This window comes from Symphalangus syndactylus, chromosome 11 (genome assembly GCF_028878055.3).
Source record: "Symphalangus syndactylus isolate Jambi chromosome 11, NHGRI_mSymSyn1-v2.1_pri, whole genome shotgun sequence".
NCBI classification, from domain to species: Eukaryota; Metazoa; Chordata; class Mammalia; order Primates; family Hylobatidae; genus Symphalangus; species Symphalangus syndactylus.
The window spans coordinates 82,078,935-82,102,179 of NC_072433.2; the positions used below are offsets into that span (position 1 = coordinate 82,078,935).

At 37.8% G+C, this 23,245-nt stretch overlaps 1 protein-coding gene across 19 annotated transcripts in view; it reads right to left on the reverse strand.

The window, feature by feature from the left end:
- Window positions 1-23,245, reverse strand: part of MCTP1 (multiple C2 and transmembrane domain containing 1) — a 598,469-nt gene that overhangs the window by 66,675 nt on the left and 508,549 nt on the right. For all 19 annotated transcript variants that reach the window (XM_063612299.1, XM_055233347.2, XM_063612297.1 and 16 more), the window contains one exon: window positions 8,240-8,293. In XM_063612299.1, coding sequence (XP_063468369.1) covers window positions 8,240-8,293 — 54 coding nt within the window. The remainder of the gene's footprint in view (window positions 1-8,239; window positions 8,294-23,245) is intronic.

A 23,245-nucleotide genomic window follows, 5' to 3' on the forward strand; every position in this document is an offset into this window, starting at 1 on the left:
TTTACTTGATGGACATTGTTACCAAATTATCTATGTAAATCTTTTCATTTAAATTATTTTAGCCCAACTGCCACTCTGGAGAGAATGTCGGAGACAGATATCTACCTAAACATTTCAAGACTGGAGAAGTGCTTCTGCAAAGTGGAACAAGGTGTAACAAAGCTTGACAGGTAGAAACCCACCACCACCGGAATCACTAGAAAACTCTTTGAAAGCTATTTCTGTTTCCAATGACTTTAACATAGAGGCATGAGTATATAATTATTTTTTTAAAATATGATGAAGCATTAATGATGGAGAGTTTTCAAAAGATGATTGCAACACAATATGAATTCGACAAGGATTTTTGGAGAACCCCAGGATTCCTCACCGTGCCTAATCCTCATCTAATAAAGCCACAGCAGCTCCCATTTTGTTACTGTTTTCTTTCGCCAAGTCAGTGTTTCCAGCACTTATTGACATGAAACTGAAAAGCCATAGTCAAATGGATATCAAAGATAACAAGCCCACTGCTGCCTCAAAACTACTCCATAATATCACAATCAAGCCAAACACCACCCTTCTTGTAGAAGCTTGCTTTGGAATTGAATGAAACATTATTTTTTACTTGTAAAATTTGTATTTATCTCAGGTGTTTGAGGAAACAGACATTAAGTTCAAGAGAACAGTGGTGAGGGCAACAAAGATGACTTTATAAAGATACTTTATAGTCTCTGTAAAATAATTCAATTTCCATGGCAAAAAAAAGCACATAAAAAAGTTTGTTTGTGTATATGTGTGTGTGCATGTTTTGTGTCCTCTTCTGGGGAGAAAGTGTAAATCTTCAGATTCTCAGAGTCTGTGACTTAAATAAGACTAAAACTCCCTGTCCTTTGAAGGGTAAAACATTTTAAGGAATGGAATGAATGTTGAGAAGTAAAATTCTTCAGCTGAAAGATGAAGTAAACCATGAATTGCTTCTCTATTCGCCAATTAATAATATAGACTTCTAAACCAGAAAGTATATGACTGCATTAAAAATGGGCAATAACCCACTCTCATTTTTGAGCAAGCTTTTCTAAAATCAAAATTAAGAAATTTGGATAAAAATATTTGCTTTGTTAGGTACTGTTTTCAGTTTTCATATTATGTGAAAAATTGTGTAGCTATAGTTATATAGACCAGTGGGATGAAGTTAATAATGACAAATGAGGAAAACAGATCTAGTGCCTTAAAACACAGTAGTATTGTTTGGAGAAGTATAGGAAATGCAGTTGGAAGTTACCTGTATTAGTTTCCTATTGCTGCTGTAACATGTTACTATAAACCTAGGTGCCTGGAAATCACAAATGTATTATCTTACCATTCCATAGGTCAGAAGTCTGAAATGGGTCTCACTGGGCTAAAAATGAAGATGTGGGCAGGGCTGCATTTCTTGTTCGAGGCTATAGGGGAGAATCCTTTTCTTTGCCATTTCTAGCTTCTAGAGACATTTTCTTGGCTTGTGGCTCGCTTCCTCCACCTCCAAAGCCAGCAACAGCAGTCCCCACCCCCTACCAATTAGTTTGTGCTTTACCGATACCGTGCACCCTGTACTTTCCCAGTGGGTACCAGCTGTTCATTCTTGGTTATTTCTTGGTCTTTAGGTCCTTCTCATACTTGATGAGCCTGCGGGGTTCAGGTACATGCTTTCTTGGGCTGCAGATACAAGAGCTTGTATTTCTTGCCCTTGTAGACCATCCTGTGGTTCTCTTTCTCAGTCTGGTTAATGACAGTGAGAACAAGGGGGTTGGGTTGTGGACCCTGTGCCACTTGTCACACTGTCAATGTGCAGCTGGGAGAGCTCTACCTTTAGGTGGTCCAGCTGTCTCAGAAGCTCTTTCTTCTTTGCCATGAAGGTCCTGAGGCTTGATCTTGGCCATGGCTTCACATGCAGCTGCCAGTTGCCATCTGCTCTGATGGCCTCTCCACTTGTGATTACATTAGGCCCAATCAGACAAACCAGGACAATCCCCCTATTTTAAGGTGAGATGATTAACACCCTTCATCCTATCTGCTACCTTAATTCCTCTTTGTCATGTAGCATGACATCTCCATAGGTTCCAGGGATTAAGTCATGGGCATTTTTGATATTATTCTGCCTACTACACAGTCCCTTAGTTGAAACTGTAGGAAAGGATTGGATATGCAGGAAAATAGTGAAGAGAAGTAGAAACCTAGAAATAAACAGTCTCTAGCTGGGGTGAAAGGTATATTCCCTTATTGAACTACCCTAAAGACTTAAAGATCATGTCTGAGGTAACCTGCATCTGTACTTTGACAATACCCCTTCCCCCAGAAAACCTAGTCATAAGGAAGGGTAAGGATGCCAAATTTGGAATCAGAAAAGTTGAGTGGTAGGTCTGGCTCTTCCACTTGTCTATATCCTTTAGCAATTCACTTAAGTTTGGCTGAACCACAGTCTCCTCACTTTAAATTAAGGGGGTTGAACCAGATTATTTCTTGGGTACCCTCCAGTTGTAATGTTGCTATGATTCTAGATGAAGTAGATAGTGTTTCTGCGGACTCAAAGTGAGTGGGCTATCAGCTCAATGGGTGTTTAAGCACCAACAGTTTCCCAAAGGAGAAATGGATCCTTCCCTGATTTTTAATCTTATTATTTGCTCTTCTCCCAAGTAGGAGAAAACAAGGAGAAAGAAATAGCCCTTGCCTGTCCAACCATCCCTCACCCCAGATCAGAATAGATAATAAGCAAACGGGATATATTATACTGTGACTGTAAAATATACCTCAGTTTATACCCCTGGCATGAGATGTTCCTATAATCTTTGAAAGAGTATGATTTGGGAGGCTGGTTTTCCTCATTTGTTTGTTGTAGCATAGTTGGGTTATAGTATTGCAATAAATACATCCAAGGAACACAAGGACTGTTCCAATTTTGCTCTAGAGCATGGGTGGGTCTATGCGGTTTTGATGGCAGCCATCTTAGAATTCTGCCTCAGATTCACACCTTCCAATAGATATAGGATGATAGTCTCCCTCCCCTTGAGTGTGGGAGTGGATTTTGTAATATGATGGTGTATTAGTCTGTTCTCATGCTGCTAATAAAGACATACCCAAGACTGGGTAATTTATAAAGGAAAGAGGTTGAATTGACTCACAATTCCACATGGCTGGGGAGGACTCACAATCATGGCAGAAGGCAAGGAGGAATAAAGTCACATCTTATATGGTGGCAGGCAAGAGCGAGTGTGTGCAGGGGAACTCCCCTTTATAGAACTATCAGATCTCATGAGACTTATTCACTATCATGAGAACAGCACAGGAAAGATCCACTCCATGATTCAATTACCTTCCACTGGGTCTCTCCCACGACACATGGGAAATATGGGAGCTACGATTCAAGATATTATTCGTGTGGGGAAACAACCAAATCATATTAGATGAAATAGGTGGCCCCATGACTAGGCTGTGTTCTGTGGCACAATTGCCTTTAAGAAACACAGATTATCTTTGATGGGCCTGGCGTAATCAGGTGAGGCCTTAAAAGGAACTTGTCTCTTCCTGAAGAGATTTGAAGTATGGGAGAGACTCAACCCAACAGAGATTCTCCATTGATAGATTTAAAGATGGAGGAAGCCATGGAAAATGGCAACTAGTATCAGAAAGCCAGCAAGAAAACAAGGACCTCAGTCCTCCAACTATAAGGAACTGAATTCTATCAATACCCTGAATGAGTTTGGACATGGATTCTTCTCCAAAGCCTTCAGGTGAGAACTCAGCCTGACTGATACCTTGAATGTGACATCCTGAGCAGAGAACCCAACTGAGCTGTGCTGGACTTCTGATCTACTGAACTGAGAGCTAAAAAGTGAGTGTTGTTTTGAGCCTCTACCATGTGTGGCAATTTGTTATGCAGCAACAACAAACAAATGAAAACAATGCTATTCCAGTTAAATGTGGCTTAGGAATTTTTAAAAAGAAATATTTTACTTGTGCCTCCTTTCTTCTTGCCTTTCTCCAGAGCCTTAATCTTTTTCCCCACTGTGCAGTTATTTCATTGAATATAACTAGAAAATGCCATTTTGTCAGATTAAAATCTTCTCTCATATCACATCACTTATCGTCCCCCTAACCCCTCATAGTTCATTTGAGATGCCAGAGATGCCCAAATCTTGGGTATATTATATACATGTTTTAGGGCTGGAGAATCGAACCAGAAAACACAGATTTCAAGAATTAAGCAAAGAATCTGTTTGTTTTGAACGAACTCAGATATGTTTCATTTGTTACATCTAGTTCTCTTGAAACACAGTAACGTTGATATAATGGCTGAAGAAAAAGGAGAAGCAATGTAAGCATAAATGGCTGAATATTTAATATATTTTATCTCAATAAACATTACTAGAATGCCATGCATTTGAATCCATGCTTTTTCTGAGGAAAACCTGCATTTTATCTTCTGCTTCCTGGTATCGCAGCTGGATCTTATTACAAGGGTAGGATGCACCATGGGAAGCATGCCTAAACTTTTTAAACTACAAAAGGAAAACTGATCTTCATTAATTAGATGTCTAGATTATGCAGACTGACCACTGTATTATTATCTATAACATGGTAAAAAACACTATTATATGGCTTGTTGATAGCTCCACCTAGGTAATTTAGCTAAGCCTTATTTGCTAAGATATTCTATTAACCACAAAGGCAGGATTTGGTGTCAGGTCAAAAAATCAGATCAAACTGTGACTTTGTGGTTGATGGTTCAGAGAATGCTCTACAACAAAGGGAATTGAGAACGCAGTATGATGTCTTTCTAACATTTAATTCAGGAAAAATGTCATCTCCAGCACGGCTTAACATAGTGCTACTACATAATGCAGATAAGTGAAAATATTAACAAGTAAATGATTCATAACGAAGCCTCACCATGTAAAACCCATATACTCTGCCTTTGTGAAAACCATGGAATTGGATTAAAAGAGAAGCCACCTAATTTTAGATTTAAGCAAATGTGAACAATGGGTTTGAGAATGAAGGGTAAGTCTGTGGATCACAAACCCTCACCTGAATAATGATTAGCTCTTTGAATAAAAAACAACTAAAATATATATATATATACACATATATTTAAAAAGCCATAATCTGGAAGAACTTCAAAATCTAGGAATCCAGGTAAATCATAATTTAGCTTTTACCAACTTTAACCAAAGTCTTCCCTGGTGCTACAGCCAGTACTAAAGAAAAGCTATTACAAAGCTATTATGTTAAGAATTACAATTTTGTCTGCTTCAACTTCTTATACCTGTGTCTTTGTCATGTATATAATTATGCAGAGGGAAAACACCCTAAGCTCAAATGAAATAAAAGATTTCAGTTCATGCCCACACGGACCTTGTCAAGTAGCCAATGACTTGCCCTTTCATTGTGAGTGACTAATATCAATGCTGGCTCTAAAGAAAGACACTTTTCATAATCGCCCAACAATCTGCTAAGTGAAAACATATGGATAGGCTTAGGGAACGCCTGCCAGGGGTCTTGGCGGAATGGAAAACAGGTGCTCTCATTCTGTGCCACGTAATACCCCATTTACCCTCAAGTCCAAAGGTTATAGGACTAATAGCTGCCTTGTGGTAATCAGGGAAAGCCAAGACACTGGCCCTGGTGAAACATCTGGGACATATTTTACATACTTCCAACATATGCTTCAGGTTCAATTAAAGTGAGGCTTTGGCACATTTATTAATCTTTTTTACTTTTATCCTATAAGAGGACCCACTGACCTGACCTTACTATTATACCATATGAGAAAACAGAAATAATGAGAGCTAGAGGTCAGTACCTGCTCGTATGGCAAAGAACACATTTGTTTTCTCATGAAATTCCATTACCCATGACTCTATACACAAACTTTAAATAAAGGAACCAACGAATTTTTTAAAGTAGGAAATTACCTTTCTTCCACTCAGACACACTGATAGCCAAGACGTAACATTTACTGCTGCGAGAGCCTGTCGAGATGGAAGATGGAACCTTGCAGGATCCTTTCATATTTCCATTTCTTATAGGAAAAACTATATTTCAAGACGTCCACAAGATTCTTCCCTCTATTATTCAAACACTTAAAAGTCTACTGTAAATTATTACATTTGAGATTTTATTCAGATACAATTTTTATGCTATCAATTGCATTATGAGTAAAAAAGAAAAACCTCCTTTTTTATCGCTCAAATAAAAGGGATGGATTTATGAAAATCAGCTCACAGTCCTTTCACATGGAAAACACACTGCTTGTCGGCATCCTGTACAGAAGAATACAGTTGAATTCACACTGCAATTTAAGCACTCACTTTCAATCAACTTTGGTAACTAGATCTGAAAATGTGTTAGAAGCAGGGTGTCAATTTCAGACTACCAAACACTAGATTACAATAGATGTTACTCCAGAGCTTTGGTGTTGTTTCCCCCGGGCATGTTCCACTTGACATCTATGTTTTGGTGAGCTGGTTAACCAGGTGTGTCTATTTCTCATATCTAACATCCTCTCCATTAAAAATGGCCATAAAAAGGGGAGAGATTAGAAGTACAGAATATCAACAAACTGACTAAAAACATAGGTTGACTTCAAGCAGGGACATTAAGTACTAGACTTCACTAAGGGTTTTCCATTTATTAACATTTCTGGGGAAACGCCTGCTGCTGGGATGGATCTTTATGGTAGCTTTAATAATAAAGCAGCAACAAGCAAGAGAAAATGGCCATAAATGGATGGCAGCTCAGTGTTTATCAGCAGAGAAATGATGATTCAGAGCTGGCATACTGAGTTAAAATACAAGCTCTCTACAGCTCTACAACTGACCTTAGCAATAAATCATATCATTTATTGCCAGAAGTGTATGCTCATGTTATTTAACATTAAAAACAAGCACATATGTGTTTTTGCAGGAAGGAGATTTTGTTAGTTTATGTTTGATGATGTTGCTAATGACTAAATGATATACAGAAGAAAAATTTCACATAAAAGCTCTGTCGATTTAAAGATGTTTGAAATAGCGTTAGAAGGGAGAAAGTGTGTGCGTGTGTGTGTGCGTGTGTGTGCGTGTTTCTGTTTTCCTTCAAGCATTGAATATTAGGAAAAAAATCATGTGGAGAGTTAACTAATCACTGAATTTTTTGACATTTCTCGTGCATGCTTCCAACACACAAATTATTTTTTTTTTTTTGGAGACACGGCCTTTGGTGGCACACAAATTCTTACACTGGGATATAACTGTACATCTTTACTGGACTCAAAGGTCAAGGGCATAAATTAAAATATACTGTTTTCCTCCTTTCTTAAAAAAAAAATTCACTGCTTTACTACAATACAAGTCAGATTCTGGTGAACGTAAAAAATCTGGTTTTACATGCCAAACAATGTGGAAATAACTAACGATTTTCTCTCCTCTGCCTCCCAATCTCACCCTAGGACTTTTTAGATTTTAGGTCTGGAAATGCCCAGAGATGACAATGTAACAGCATCACTATCCTCCTTGCCATAGAAAGCAGTAGTTCCAACCCCAGCCACTGCTGCAGTGGTGCAAGATCATTCTAATTCCTGCCTCCAGTTGTCCCCCCTCCCTAGGGGACAACCAATCCAAGCCGTCCCAGAAACTGCTGTTATTTACTGTGGTCACCCTCCCCAAATCAACCAGCGATCAAATATAAGCCTCTCTGAATGGGCTTTCCTAATGGAGAAACCACGTGGCCATTCCAAACCTCGGCAACGGCGGTGAGCACTGGGGTTATTTAAATGTTCTCTGGAGCACTCGGCACATTCATGTCCTTTTGCTGAGCAATTGTTTGAAAATTACAGATGACAATATCCATGTTCAACTCATGCAGGCTATTTTTTCACTCTCTTTTCCCCCAAAGCATGGCCCGATCTGTAATACTCAAGATAGGACAAATTTTTGCCCTTCAACAACAGTCGTCACTGCTGTTATCTTCACGAGAGCTATCAAGTTCCAGACAAGCTGAATTATTTTTTTTTTTTGTTCCTGGCAGAAAAATATTTGACCCAGCTCTGGACAAAAGCAAAGAGGATTTATAGCCTTCTCTCCCTCTTTGCAACATGCAGTGGCATTGTTAGGATGATAAACAGCACTGTCCAATTTTCTGGACTCAAACACTTCAACTCCTTTTTTAACTGTCTGTGAAAACAGTGTCATGTCTACATTTCCCCATCCCCAGGTACCCAAGTGCTGGGAAAGATAATTACCTTGTCATCTTTGTCATCTTCTTCTTCCTCGTCCTCTAGCATGTCCTCCACTACCTGCAGACAGAAACAGAAGTCGTTTTTTGTGCTCTTAAAGGAGAGAATTTTGTTCTGTCATTTTGAACCTTTTGGAAATGAAAACTTTATTAACATTTGAAACAGGCACACTGAGAAGGAATATTTGATTTAGAGATAGTGATTAGGAAAATGTTCTGCCTTTAATTGATTAAAACCAGGGAACCAAATCCCAATTAGGGGAACTGGATTTATGTGAAATGTTTTGTGACAACCTAAAGAATTTGAAATATGCATAAGGTAAACCAACATTAATTTGGGGGATGCTTTAAATCAGGAAATTTCCCTTCTACCGATTCTGCTGTCTGTATTAATCAGGCACTGTAAATTTAGAACTAGATAACTAGGCATGAAACAGCCCTGCTATTTCTAATTTACTTTTCACCAAACGCTAAGATTAAAAAACCATGTCTGTTAATTGATTCATGCTGGTGGTCTATGGCATAAAACTAACAACATATTTTATGGCCCAAATTTTAATTCTTATGTATAAATGTCAAGTCTTGCCTCTCTCTTTTTGATTTTGTGGATTACCCAAAACTCTCGTTTTAATTCTCTGTGATTTTACACAAGAATATCATGAGAATGCATAGTATAATAAAATGAAACTTAAAATAATATATAATTACATGTGTATAGTGTGCGTATAACCCACATGGTTGGATATGCATATATGTATTTTTTAATGGCTAGTTAGCCTACCTCAGCAGAATGGAATAGTCATTTTGGATTTCCCAAATAACTTCCCTTTGCCTTGATCAACACATAACCATAGGCATTCAGAATGGGACTTCATTCCATTTCAGGCTTTTAAAAATGGTTTTCCACATTTCACAAACATACACATATGCACGCCACGGAAACCTAGTTTAAAAAACTTTGGGAGAAGTGTTGTTATTCAAGTAAGACCCAACTTACTGTGTTTATGACATTTGATACGGTTTTTAAATTCCTGTGTTTTTTTTTTTTTTCTGATCCTGTATCTCTGAATAGACTCAACAGAATCATGGTTATCAAATATTTTAAAACTTTTCTCCCAAAGCTCAAATTAGAGGACAGAGACACCTAGCCCTCCTTTCCTGTTTTTGTTTGTTTTGTTTTTTGATACAAATAGGAATATTCTACGGGTGAACACTTTAATAACCAACACTGTATTATGAAAAGAATTACATAAACTGAGATAACATATCAGAACTCTGTTATTCCTAATAATTTTTCTCAAATATTCTAAAAGCATTAACTGATTTAAAAGCATAACCCAAACACAAACCTCCAGGTCTCATGAACCAATATATAATGAAAGCATCTGACAACCTGTGAGACTGTTCCTAATTTAATGTCATGCTTTAAATCTTCTGTTAAATGGTAGAATTTTGAGGTCTTTCATTTGGACATTCAGCTTTCAAAAGAATCACAGTAGTGCAATATGCAGTTTTGCATATCTGATGAGAGCTCACACTTACTTGGGAGACATATAAAGCAATGAAGCTTCAACAAGAAAGATGGACTCTTGACAGTCTCTAACTATATTCAGCTACTCCATAGCAATTATTATAAACCCCTTTGTCCAAGGCACATAGTGCTAGGTAATGTGGGAATACACAGATAACACACAAATACTTCCTGCTTTACTCCTATCAGCCCTGAAATGGCTTATAATCCAGTAAAATTTAAACAGGGTTGATCAGATAAGCTTTCATGTTAACCTTTCATTTCCTCATATTTAAAGTATTCACATCACAAATACAAAGACAATAGTGACAATATATAGTTGAAGTGATATATGCCAGGCTATTCCCAGTTGGGCTATTTGCGAGGGAGGTTCAAGATGGAAAAGAAGCTACATTGGTACATTGTGTTGCATCAGAAGAATTCACCTAACACTTGTAAGATTTTCTGAAATGATGGTTATTTTGTACTTGTAATAAAATTATCTTTTAGATTTAAATGAAGTATTTTTTTTGCTGAAATTACCCATGCAGATTCTTATCAAAAATCAAGGAAAATGAGATGAATACTATACTTTTAATCCTGTGAATAAACTAATTATTATAGCTACTTATAATTAAGAATGTATAATATGCCTCCTTTCTGCAGTACTTACTATCACATTTCAGGTGCCATGAAGGCAGAATGGTGGTGGGCTGTGCCTAGCAGATTGTCAGGTACATAATAGGTGTTCAAGAAATATTTGTTGATTGAGTGAACAGGTGAATGCATCATCTATCCTTCATATCATTTAACACACTTTTGGGTAAAGTGTCTATAATGTATCTCACAGAACTGACTTAGTTCACCTGGAAGGCCTTATACCTAATCAATGATGCAGATTTATAAAAGCAAATATTCAAAATGCTTTCAAACATTTGCCTGGGAATAGAACCCATGAATATTTAACCATTAAGGTTGGAGAATCTCTACTATCTTCAAATTAATTTTCAAAAATTCAAAATAAGATTAAGCCATAAACAAGCCAGTAGCTTAATTTACACATTTTACAGATCAGCTGTGGATCTTATGTTCAAGTATGACTCAAAGAGGTCTACAGAATCAGGCTCTTCATTTGCAAAACCCAAACTGTTCTTACCCTGCACAAGTGGGTAATTGGCTACGCACAATTGCTCCACAAATGTGCAGCCAGAACCACCCAATACAACCATTTGCTTTTACATTTGGCAGAAAAGCGTTGTGTTAGTGAGAGGCCTTTTTGCTGTGTTTTAGCACTCTAGTGAGGGCCTTTCCCCTCCTCCAGTGCCTTTTTAAAGTTACATCATAAACATCTACAAGTGAGGATTTATAATACAGATGGTTTCCTATTGATGCCTTTAAGCTGCTTCAAAACATATCCCACTATTACATTTTGCTCAGGTGAAGCTGAAGGTGCCTTAGAAAATGGAGATGATAATAGCACCTATCTCACAGTGTTAAGGATCCAACGAGATAATGCATAAAAGTGCTTAATACAGTTCCTGTATCAAAGGAAGTACTCAAAAATGTTAGCTATTAATAAAAATAAAATATCAAGTTACTATTTTAAACATTAATTTTTGGAAATTAAATAATACATTTTTTCCTGGACAAAATATTCTGTGCTCTTAATGACACACAAAATTCTGATTCATGTTTTCACTGACCATAAGAAACACATAGAGGGGTACAGGTAGAAGTGTGGATAAAGATTCCAAATTAAAATGATGATGCTTTCACAACTAATTTTCAGGCTTTAATGGTCCAGTGAAATGGATGGCTTTGAGGACAAGAGTGTCTCAGAAGCTGAGCTGTGCTTTAAGACATGAGCTCTAGCCAAATGCAATGAACATCGAAACTGCAAACTGAGCTTTTAAAAACAAACTGTATATATCACTGAAGTGCATTTAATGACTGCACAAAATTGCAACCCTTCCCAGAGAAATCAAATAACACCGCTATTTAGGATGAGAGTGCTGGAGTTTAACACTTAACTAAGGAAAACAAAAGAAAGGAGTCCTGGTATCAAATTCTAGCTCTTTCCTCTTCAAATAAAACCAAATAAGCACTACATCGTTTTGTTTTCAAGTATACAAAGTCCAGTTGCCCAAACTCTTGTCGGCAATAATTTAATTAACAACATATACTATACGTAGGATTTCCTTGAAGCGGAAAAAATGAAGAGTGACGAAAAATCATGTAGTAGAAAAGATACATTTACGAAGTTCGTTTTTTTCTCTTTTTTCTTAAGGGGGACTATCGCAGATGGGCTCTAGAATTCTCTTTCCAAATTATGCTTTCTGATACCTTGCTTGAAAGCAAGTAGTATTAATCAAACAAAGGAAGGGCACTAGGGAAATCAGAAAGATGTAATGCAAGCAGTTAAAAGTGACATGACCTTCTGTAACGTCGCTCGTCACAGACTTATATGCCACACACTCGAGGAAGGTCTTGAAAGAAACTGATTCTTGGTACTATTCCTTGAATGTAATACTAATAAAGATGACATTTAAAAAAACACACATAGACAGCCCCAAATGCAGCATGCCAGCTACATTGCAGCCACAGAGTAAGTAGATAACATTATTTTAAAAAGCATATTTCTTCCTCTATATTCAATATTTGCTGAACATTTGTCATTAACATAAAATATGTGGCTATACATTTAAAAAATACATTTCCAAAATTAAACAAAATTGTATCTATAGACCATATATTTTATGTGGTTTTAGAGGAGCTCTCGTACTGTTACAAGACTTCTAATTGTAATCCAACACAACACTTCTTGATTTGCAAGGAAAATGTTATTTGACTGGAAATGTTAATAGTGATGTCGATAATCTGAATAAAAACGTGACATGTTTGGTATTATTCTACCAGAACAAAAATGTAGAAGGGAGGTGACCAGAAGGATGCAGTAACAAGAAAACCAATGATGAAAGGAGGAGGAAAAGTGGGTTCAGGTAAACTTCATTATTAAAATCATTATGGGATAGTGGATACTAATTATTGCTTTTCAACACCAATTTAAGGTGTATGTTTAATATGACAAGAGGGGCTTAAAAGGCCCATGAATTATTTTTAAAACACTTCATATTATAATTTTTCCATGAGTAAATTCTTCCACTTATTTAAATCCCTTCGAACAAAAAGGAACCAAAAAAAATCTTGGTTATGTTAACCTTGGAAGGATTGAGTACTCTGCAACCAAACCTTTCAAAAGCCAGTGCTGATACAAACCAGTTTCTTTCGTGTGTTTACTTCTTTTCCTTGGAATTGAATGGATGTTTTGCTATGTTCAAAATGAATAGTTGCACAACTCAAATTGCTTTACTCAAATATAGTCTATAAAAATGCAACACGTTTACACATTTAAAGAAGAAATCACTGCTGTCCAGATGTGCAACCATGTTAAAATATTAAAGAAAACGGACACAAAAGAAAGAAGTTTCATATTTAGTTTCATATTTATAGATCATCCAAACTTGTACAGATGCTTATATTTGGATACATTACAAACTAAATGCCTATTTCTACCCTAGAGATAAAGAAGAATTTGGGGAGAGTAGTATTCTTCAACACCGTCTGGAGTTCATTTATATCACTGTGTTTGTGCATAAACCAAGCAGAACATGCATTTGTGTGCCAATTGGTTTATTATATGTGTAAGTATGATATGAAATGATGGAATGTCTATTGATGGAGAAGATGCATATAATCACTCAAATGATTTCAAATCACTTGAAAGTACCGAAGGTCAGGCTGAAGACTTTTGTGGTAAGATCTTTATAGGTGTGCTATTGCAGACATTTTTACGACAGGACACCTACTTCTCACAAGATTTTTGAGAAGAAACTTTTGCAAACTGGTATAATTAATTGTATACATAATTCACTCCATGTTTGTAAGAATAATAAGACTCAATCAAGTCTGGGATATACTGTTTCATCCAGTACATCTCGAAAGCAACTGCATATATGATGGCTGCTTAGTTTGATTCACGCTATTAAGGATTTGACCTTGGAGTATTTCAGCTACAGTAGTCATCAAGATAACTGAACCACTAGATGTAATAATAATTAGTGTGATAGGCTTGCCAGGGAGGCCGAATATATTGCAATACAAAAGAAGGCAGACAAAAAAAAAAAAAAAAAAAAGCATTAGTACTTACTGCTAAAAGACTTCCTGATTTTTACAGAGACACTCAAATACAATTATTCTTCTCGCAAAATGCATTTCCTTGGCTCATTCTGGGAAGTGCCACGTTGTAATTTAGTCTGATTCTTAATAATAAATGTGGCTTTAATGTGGCTATCAGATGACTTTTGATGCATGCCACTGATTACGTACAGCATGGCTTCTGCATCATCAACAGCAGTATTTGCTGTATAATCTGGTTTGCTATAAGGTGCAAAGACAGTAAATTTACTTTACTGACCAAAAGTATGTTACCTTTTATTTTCTCAAGTGTCAGCTTAATATGCAGAAAAACTCTTCCATTAAGAAAGGCAAAACAATAACAAATTCTATAATCAGTATAAGCCTCTTAAATTCCTTTTCGTATTTCCTTTTCAATATTCTTAAGTGTTCATTCTTATTCTTACACAAAGCACTGTGAACAGAATTCTAGAGTTTATTTGAACTCTGTCTCCATCTAAAGGCTTTACAATGTATTGGGTTTTTTGCTTGCAGGAAAATTCTAATCTTGGTGTCTTTAGGATATTGCATATTAATTCAACTGAGTAGGTTAAAACAAGTCAACTATTAACCTGGAATGTGCTTTTTAAATAATAATGCTTTTATGAAACTATATTATTTGTCAAGGGAAAAAAGTATACACCAAAGGCCAAAAAATTGAGTTGTTTAATGTGCTTTGCAAGTAAAATTAAAAGCTAACTGTACTCACCACAAATCTACTTTATAAAATTTAATGTTTTGAAAATATTTTTATACATTAATAATAAACAGAGTACAAATAAAAAAGAAAATTATGTACTTAAGCCTCTATATTTAGAGCCAATTTTCCATTCCAGAACCTCAACTTTGTAACAAAAAGGCACAATTTTAAATGTTGCAAACTCTGAAAATAATCTCAGAAATTTTTTAAGTGTCTAATAAAAGGTCCACATTATTTAAAAAATTTTCTGTAAAGCAAGAAAAGGGAGGTGCTGTGACATAAACAGTAGCATGTCCTGCAATCTTCCAAATATCCTTTGTTCCAACCCCATCAATAATTTTGGGAGCTGCAATAGGCAAGTTATTTTTCAGGTAAATGCACAGTTTAGCACAAGAATGCAAAATACTATGGAAATATTGGAATATATTTCCATATACGATTCCAGATATGGAATAGTATTGAAAATACTACACTTTGGGAACATTAGGGATCTTTAAAGAGTATACTTTGAAAACAACAACAACAAAAAATTTATCTTGGAGATTAATGTCAGCAAACTTTTGGACCATATTGATCTGTTAGGTTTGATTCACTTCAATTTACAGCAACTCTCTATTTTAAGCAATCTGTTGTGGGTCATAAAGAGGGTGAGTGGAATGGGTGTACATTTGCAAAGAATATTCTGACACTAATTTGAGTTTTCTTTTTCTTTTCTTTTCCATCTAGAGTATTTTGAGGCCTGAGGACATTATGTCAGAAAATTTAACTTTAAAAATGGAGCATGTTTTGTATGTCAAAAAATCATATAGTCAGAAAACTTCAGTTCTTTTCTTATATCCTTTTCTATAAATAATGATATTTTTTATCTTTTTTATATAAAGAATAATCACCTCACAAAAGAAAGTCCTAGTGGGTTTAGACCTACATTTGGACTGAAAAGAATGTCTGTGGTGAATGGTGAATTGTAGCATAAAAGCCTGAATGAAAAGAATGTTCATGAAACTTCACACAAAACCTCCAAACCGTTATATCATGAGCTTCCCACAATATAACACAGAGCTCTATATCCCAGGAAAAGCCTGCCTGGTCTGCTTATCATTTCTGCTTTATGTAGTGTACTGTGTGATTGCTAAATTAGTGTATAATGCATTTATAATACTTATAGTACCAACATTTAGTTAAATAACCTTTATGTAAGATTTATGTTGTTTTTTTTATTTCTCATTTAATGGCAAATTATGAAGAGCATGTTTCATAAAGATAATTCTCCATTTAAATTCATCAGTCCATTAAATATTAAAATTATGTTTCTGATGCAATCGAGAACAAATTTGTCCAGCTTCAGTGATTATTTGCACTCATAAAAATTAGGCTTGATTAATAAAATTTAAATGCTTGATTAAGTTGACATTTTCATGTTCCATTCTGATTTATTAGCATTAGTCTCCATCTCCAGGCCTGGTATGCTGGTGTAGGTTTACCTTTCTCCTCCTCTTACCCAACATCCTGAGCAAGCTGTTAGAAAGGAGGATTTTGCTTTTGGACTCAATGATGATTTCAGTGAAACGCCCTGTTCTTTGCTCATGGTACTGCCTGCCTTTGTCTTCATGCACTGTGCACAGTGGAGATTTGTATTACAATAATCAAGAAAAATGTTTTTTTCAAATATCTATGGATATGACCTGTAAAATGGCAAATGCTTATGGTATTCCTGTAAAATTCAGTGACTAAGGTGCTTTAAATTGTTGAAGATTGCTTTGCTCACATTTCTTCGTATGCTTTTATTGATAAAAATACACTTTTTATTTTTGTGGGACTTCCGTATACATTGCAAGGGGACTATGGATACAGGAAATCTTACTGTGGCAATGCTATTATCTTTGCCTACAGGCTTAAAACCAAGAAAAATGACTCATGGCCATGAAAAACCATTCTCTTCCACAGGACTTACAAGGGAACCCTTCAAGAGAAATAGTGACATATAATGTCTAAGCCCCCACTTGCTTGCTGTTTTGCACATGGCAAAGTTCCCAGGCGTCATCTATTAAGCACTTACTTTTTTTTTTTTTTCTTTTTTTGAGACGGAGTCTCGCTCTGTCGCCCAGGCTGGAGTGCGGTGGCACGATCTCGGCTCACTGCAAGCTCCGCCTCCCGGGTTCACGCCATTCTCCTGCCTCAGCCTCCCGAGTAGCTGGGACTACAGGCGCTTGCCATCACGCCCGGCTAATTTTTTGTATTTTAATAGAGACGGGGTTTCACCGTGTTAGCCAGGCACTTACTCTATGCTTAACATGTTAATTGTCTCTTAAATTCTTAGAAGACTCCAGCAAGGTACCTATTGTCCCCATTTTATTGGTGAGGAAATTAAGGCATAGCAGAATGAATAAACTTGTATAGCTAACAAGTAGAAGGTTTGGAATTTAATCCCAGATCTTCCAAATTTCAAAGTTTGGGCTTTTAACCTCAAGCCACTGGAAAGACATAGCGGTAACACTTATCTTAAAGGTGTTTTTGCTGTTGCCTGTGGGAGTATAACCCATTTGAAAACTTATTTAGGTAAACTGACTTTCTCTTGTTTAAGCAAGGCTACCAGAACATTCAGTTAGTTTTTAAAGAACTGAGTGTATACTAGTTTCCTGTTTTTGTATAATGAAGTAAATTCAGTAAGTAACAAATGACAAAAAATGTCGTTGAAGGTATATTTTAAGTTTGGTCACTGAAACATACTGTTTCAGTTCTATGTACACAAGGGTAGAAAGGCCTTAAAGTTGTATGCTCCCGACAAAGGTATCTCATACAATACTTTAAAAAATGAACACAAAACTCTCAGCGTTATTGGACTCCTAATACTTCTGATTTATAAACACTTTCCACAAGCAGATAAAGACATATCATTTGGTTTCCACTTTTAGTTTGTTAATTGGGGTCTTATAATTTCTTGTCACCTTTCTGAACCAAGGACAATAATTCTCTACAAATATATGAAACCCTGCCAGCACCATCCTTTCCCCACCACCACCACACAGAGAACAATGATCAAGACTAGAAATGCAAACTAGTTCTAAGGTCATGAGTCAGGCAGAAGGTGCCTCTGTTGGCCCCTTTTCCTCCCTCCCTCCCCATGTTTAGAATAGTTTGGCTCTCTGCCAAGAGGAGAGTGCAAAGTCATTTAGAAAGAACAATCAAGAAATTCGTAGGATAACACATCCACTCCCAAACCAGAATTGTGGGTATCCTTTTATCCTCCCCAGTCTTACATCTCAATTACGGAAATGACAAAGTCCTGGGGGCAGATATTTGGAAGAACAGAAATGATAAGACCCTTTGGCAGACATATGGGTGGCCACTTTGGAGAACCATCAAGATGGTGAATTCTTTGGAATTTGAGGGGTTTAGGAAGCTGGTTTTTCAGTGACTCTCTGGGGCTCCAGGGTTCAAGTGCAGCTCAAATACGTGAAAATCAACCATTTATGGGAGCAAGAATTTCAGATTTCCTTCACAGTTGCCAAAAACAATTCATTTGGTAGAAAAGGAGTTGGGGAAGAAATCCTCTATAAGAACTAAGAGTACCTCTTTGCCTCATTATATTCTTATATGCATCTCTGGAGAACTGAGCAAGGTGGGAAGAATTCAGGAAGATGGTGGAGGCTAAAATATGACAGTAACTGGAAACAACCTCTAGGGCAACTACCACTAACTTTAAACTGCAAGTCTGTCTTCTGAGTCCTAATAGATCTAAAGCAAGAAGTGTGCATTCCAGTGAGGAGAATCTTTAGTAAATTAACTTTAAAAAATAGAAGTGTTTCCTTTACATCTTTCTCTATTTGAACTGACATGTCACGTACTGGTAATACTTATCTTCCACCATTCTACCATTTTATCTTTTCAATTTTAGGTTTGACTGCAGTTTGAGAATTGAGTAAAAGGATAGCCAATAAACTCAAAAAGTATTAAAACCAAACATGGAGTTACTAAGTGAAAGCAACAGACTGAGGCATGAAGAACAAACCGTGGCCACAGGTAGATATTTAACCCCGTTTCATTATATATGCAGCACTCACACACATATATCCGGGACTATCTAAATGTCTTTTGACTAAACATTCTGCATGCTATATACAGACCTCTATCACTGCACCTATTATATTCATGTATTCTATTCAGTTGTTTGTTTTCTCTCACTAGACCACAAACTGTCCTGGGCAAGGTGTGTGTCTTCATCATCTTTGAACCACAGTTTGTACTGTTAGTGCCTATAAATGTTCAATAATATTTGTTGAATGAAAGTAATTTTGCATAAAAATTAGATAATTTTTTATCTGGAAGGAAAAATCAGACTAAAATATTTTCATTCAAACATTTTTTGAGTAACTCAGAGCAAAATGGTCCGAGCCATTTTGCTGTGTTGAGATTAGACACACAAACGGAAGATTCAATTAGAACAATCTGAGGAGGACCCACAGTGAGCCAGTTATAATAATATACTGAGAGTGTTGTGATTTTTATTGTTATGATTTCTAATTTGGTCGTGAGGTCTGTCTCTTGAGAGTGACCATGAGCCAAGATAGCACTTTCTAGGAGTGCTCTGCTGAGAGGAAAGTAAGACTCAGGTGTGTCAGTCAGACGAGACACACTGAGGAGGTGAACCCAAAGTGCATAAAATAAGAAATTTAGTACTTACTAGTCCCAGAGAGGTTAGGGATGCCAATCGGAGGCCGAGGGAAGGCTGGAGGCCACAGGGAGCTCAACCAGTGGGTAGGGCACGCAAGAGAAAAAGAGGACCCATCAGACTATGCCTTTATTAAGGTCTATAGATGTTATCCCGTGGCTGGTTTAAAGAGAGCACGAGGGGAAATGCTGACTTGGCTCCAGTGCTAACCATTAGGCTTCATCATGGTCAGCAGCTGTGGGGTGTGTTGGGTTAATGGGATGAGAAGCAAGTGGGCTACAGCATAAACAACCACCCAGAGAGGGTAAGCTTTAACTAGCCAAAGGGGACGGGTACTGCTAGGTTTCAAATAACTCATGTCAGGCCTTAAAATGGATGCCTAAGCAGCAACTATATGAAACAAATTTATGACAGACGTGGGAACTCAGAGGTGTGGGCTCACTTAACCTCTTAGAGTATGAGTTGGTAGGGTCAGACTGGTAGCAGGGGGTGAGTGTCAGGGATGGCTCTCCAGAAGAAATAATAATGATAATTAGTGGTTACGCAGGCACAGCTGTATAAAATGTTAAAGGCTTAATGGGTGGCAAATTAATATTAACTACCAAAAACCTTCAAAATGCATATACTCTCACCCAGAAATTCATCAAGGACTTTCCAAAGCATATTACCAGAAAGGGACCCAAAGATATCTTTAGGATTTTCTTTATAGTATTGAGAAGGCAAAATATTTCAAGCAGGCCAGGCACGGTGCCTCACGCCTGTAATCCCAGCACTTTGGGAGGCCGAGGCAGGAGGATCACTTGGGGTCAGGAATTTCAGACCAGCCTGGCCAACACGGCGAAATCCCGTCTCTACTCCAAAAAAAAAAAAAAAAAAAAAATTTGCCAGGCGCAGTGGCAGGTGCCTGTAATCCCAGCTACTAGGAAGGCTGAGGCAGGAGAATCGCTTGAACCTGGGAGGTGGGGGTTGCAGTGAGCCGAGATCACACCACTGCACTCCAGCCTGGGTGACGGAGTGAGACTCTGTTTCAAAAAAAAAAAAAAATTGAAGGAAACATTTCTAAAAACAGTGTTTAATTAAGAAGACTGGTGCAGTGGCTCGCACCTGTTGTCCCAGCTAGGCAGGAGGCTGAAGTGAGAAAACTGATTGAGTCTAGGAGTTCGAGGCTGCAGTGAGCTATGATGGCACCACTGCCCTCCAGCCTGGGTGACAGAGGGAGACCCTGTTTCTAAAATACACACACACACACACACACACACACACTCATATAGTGAAAATTGTATAGAAATTAAAACTCGTGGTAGGCTGTTTTCCAGGAATATGAAGGATAGTTCCAGATATGTTGCAGAATAAAAAAAAAGGTGAGCTAAACTGTGTTAAAAACAAAATATGTGTGATAAGAAATACACATTTACATTTGTAAGTATATTTTAAAGAAAACAGTAGAAGGCATAGAAAGAGTATATAGAATATTTGGGAAACTATAAGTATACTCTGCTCCATATACTCCTGCGTCTGCTGGGGCTACCCCACCCTGGTCTTTCTCTCCAGACCCACTACCTTTGAAGCTCTTCTTTTCCCAGGGTGAAAGGCCCCTCTTCCAGCACCTTTCTCAGGTGGGTCATAGCTCTCATGGCTGGACAGCCACTTCCTCATTGACGCCAACCGGCTTGCCTACAAGGCTGCTGTGCCAGTGGAGGAGCCCCGAAGACCATCCCAGGATGACGCACCCCATAAGAGTACAGCCTTGCAGGGGCTACAGCCACCCACAGTGCACCTGTGTCTTTGCCAGCCCTCTGCAGCTGCATAGACACCATGCATCACACTCAGACCTCAAACTCTTCATGTGTGGCACCTTGGGCAAGGATTTCAAGCTCTTCCACCATGCTGCACATCTGTCCTCAGTGCTCACATGACTCCCAGGCCTCTGCCAAGTTCCAGACCCTGCCTGCATTGCCCTTCTCCGGGCCACCACGTCTGTCCCATGCTGTGCCATTCCCACACATGCTCTGTGAGTACTGGCTTTGTGGATATTACTGCCTTATTCTGGGCCTGAGTTTCTCCATCTGTCCAAAGGCAGAAGCATCACTCCTATTTCCTCTTTTCCAGTTGTGTCATGAAGACAAAGGGGTTGCCTTCCCTGAGCCTGTGGACTGGGTGAATAGGAGCTAAAGCAGGGAATACAGGCCTGTGAGCCACCTGTGCTTCCCATCCAGCCGTGCTGTGCTAGCTTTTGCAAGTGGCTTGCTTTCCTGGTCTCCCAAGTGGCGAGCAATTGTTGTCCAGAAGAAAGTGATAACAAAAGAGTATGGCCATTGTCTGGTTCATTTCTGTTTCCTCACCCTTAGCCCACTACTCCCACCTTTTGCTCAATAAACATTGCATACTCCAAAACAAACAAACAAACAAAAGCAAAACAACAACAACAACAACAACACACACATAAACAATCCTGTTGGAATATTGGAGGGATGAAGCTGAAATTATGGTTTAGGTGGGGCCTGCTCCTGACGGGTCTTCTATGCTTGAAGATGTTGGAGAATACCTTTATTTCAGGACTGTCACCTTCCTACAGGTCTGGAGGTAAGAATAAAAGGTACAACTGGGATAGAGTTGCCAGATGAATATAGAACATCCACTTAAACTGGAATTTCAGATAAATTAAGAATATTATAAAAACATATAAGTGTAAGTATCTCCTGTCGTTATCTGAAATTTCCATTGAATTAGGCATCTGTGTTTTTATTTGCTTAATCTGGCAACCCTAACTTGGGTACAAATTCATAGGGCTCAGGGCTGGAATTTGAGGGAAATTTGCAAAGTAGAAGGCCTGGTCATCTACTGAGAGGGAGGGGACAGTGGTGGGGGGACTTGGGATGAGTGAAGAAAATGTGGAAATCTTGTTGGTGCAAATCCAAAGCCTGATGATGATGGTTATTAACATGATGGGATGCACTATGTACAGCAAGTGATTATCTAACAAGGCTAAACAGTTGGTGAACAGCTTTGAGAGGGGTCACAGGGGATAAGCTTTCTACCAACATCTGATTTGCTGTTGATTCTACTTATTTATCCTAGTGATCGTGTTGGGAAACTAAAGGTCTGGTTCTTTTCATGGTCCTCCTCAGATTTTTTCAAGCTGATGACCTTTTGAAAAAAACTGAGAAAATTGCTGTTGAAATAAGCACGAAGAAGAAAAGAGTGATCATCCGTTTTTAGATGTGTTTACAGGCTGTATGACTCAGTGTTGCTTCTGCTAAGAGCACTGAATATGTGGTCTTTTTTGGTACTGAGATGCAAACACAGGAAACTTGTGGTCTATGCTGCTTTCAGTGAATGACAAAACTCTTACTGAAGTAGAGAGAGTCTAACTGTACGTTCAGAGTGCTTTGCATATGACGTTCTCTCCTCTGTCAGCTTGGCTTAGGCCAGCCTCTTTAGATCCTGTTAGGAATACTTGACTTATTCAGTATTCCACATATTCCACCACAGACTTCTTTGGAATGGAGAACACTGGCTGACAAAATAATAAATGTGCTTGATTTATGGGAGCTCAAGTCAATCAGATGTTTCTTTGGTGGACCATCCCAAACTGTTCAATCAACAGCACTTATGGCAAAGAATGCTGCTCTTAGGAGCTTTATTTGTAGAGATAAGTGCTCTGGGTCTCACTGGAACAGACCTAATGGGAGACAATATTCAGTAATACTCTAAAAGGGAAATGAAGAAACAAATGCCTTGTCATGAGAAGGAGCTAACTATACATTTCAGTATTTCCTAAAGTATTTTAGCAAGGCAGACTCTGTCTCAATTTGTGTCACAGTCATATCATGAGTCAGAGAATGATTTCATTGATCTGCCCCACTCTTCAGTCTTTTAATGCCACCATTGATTAGATAAC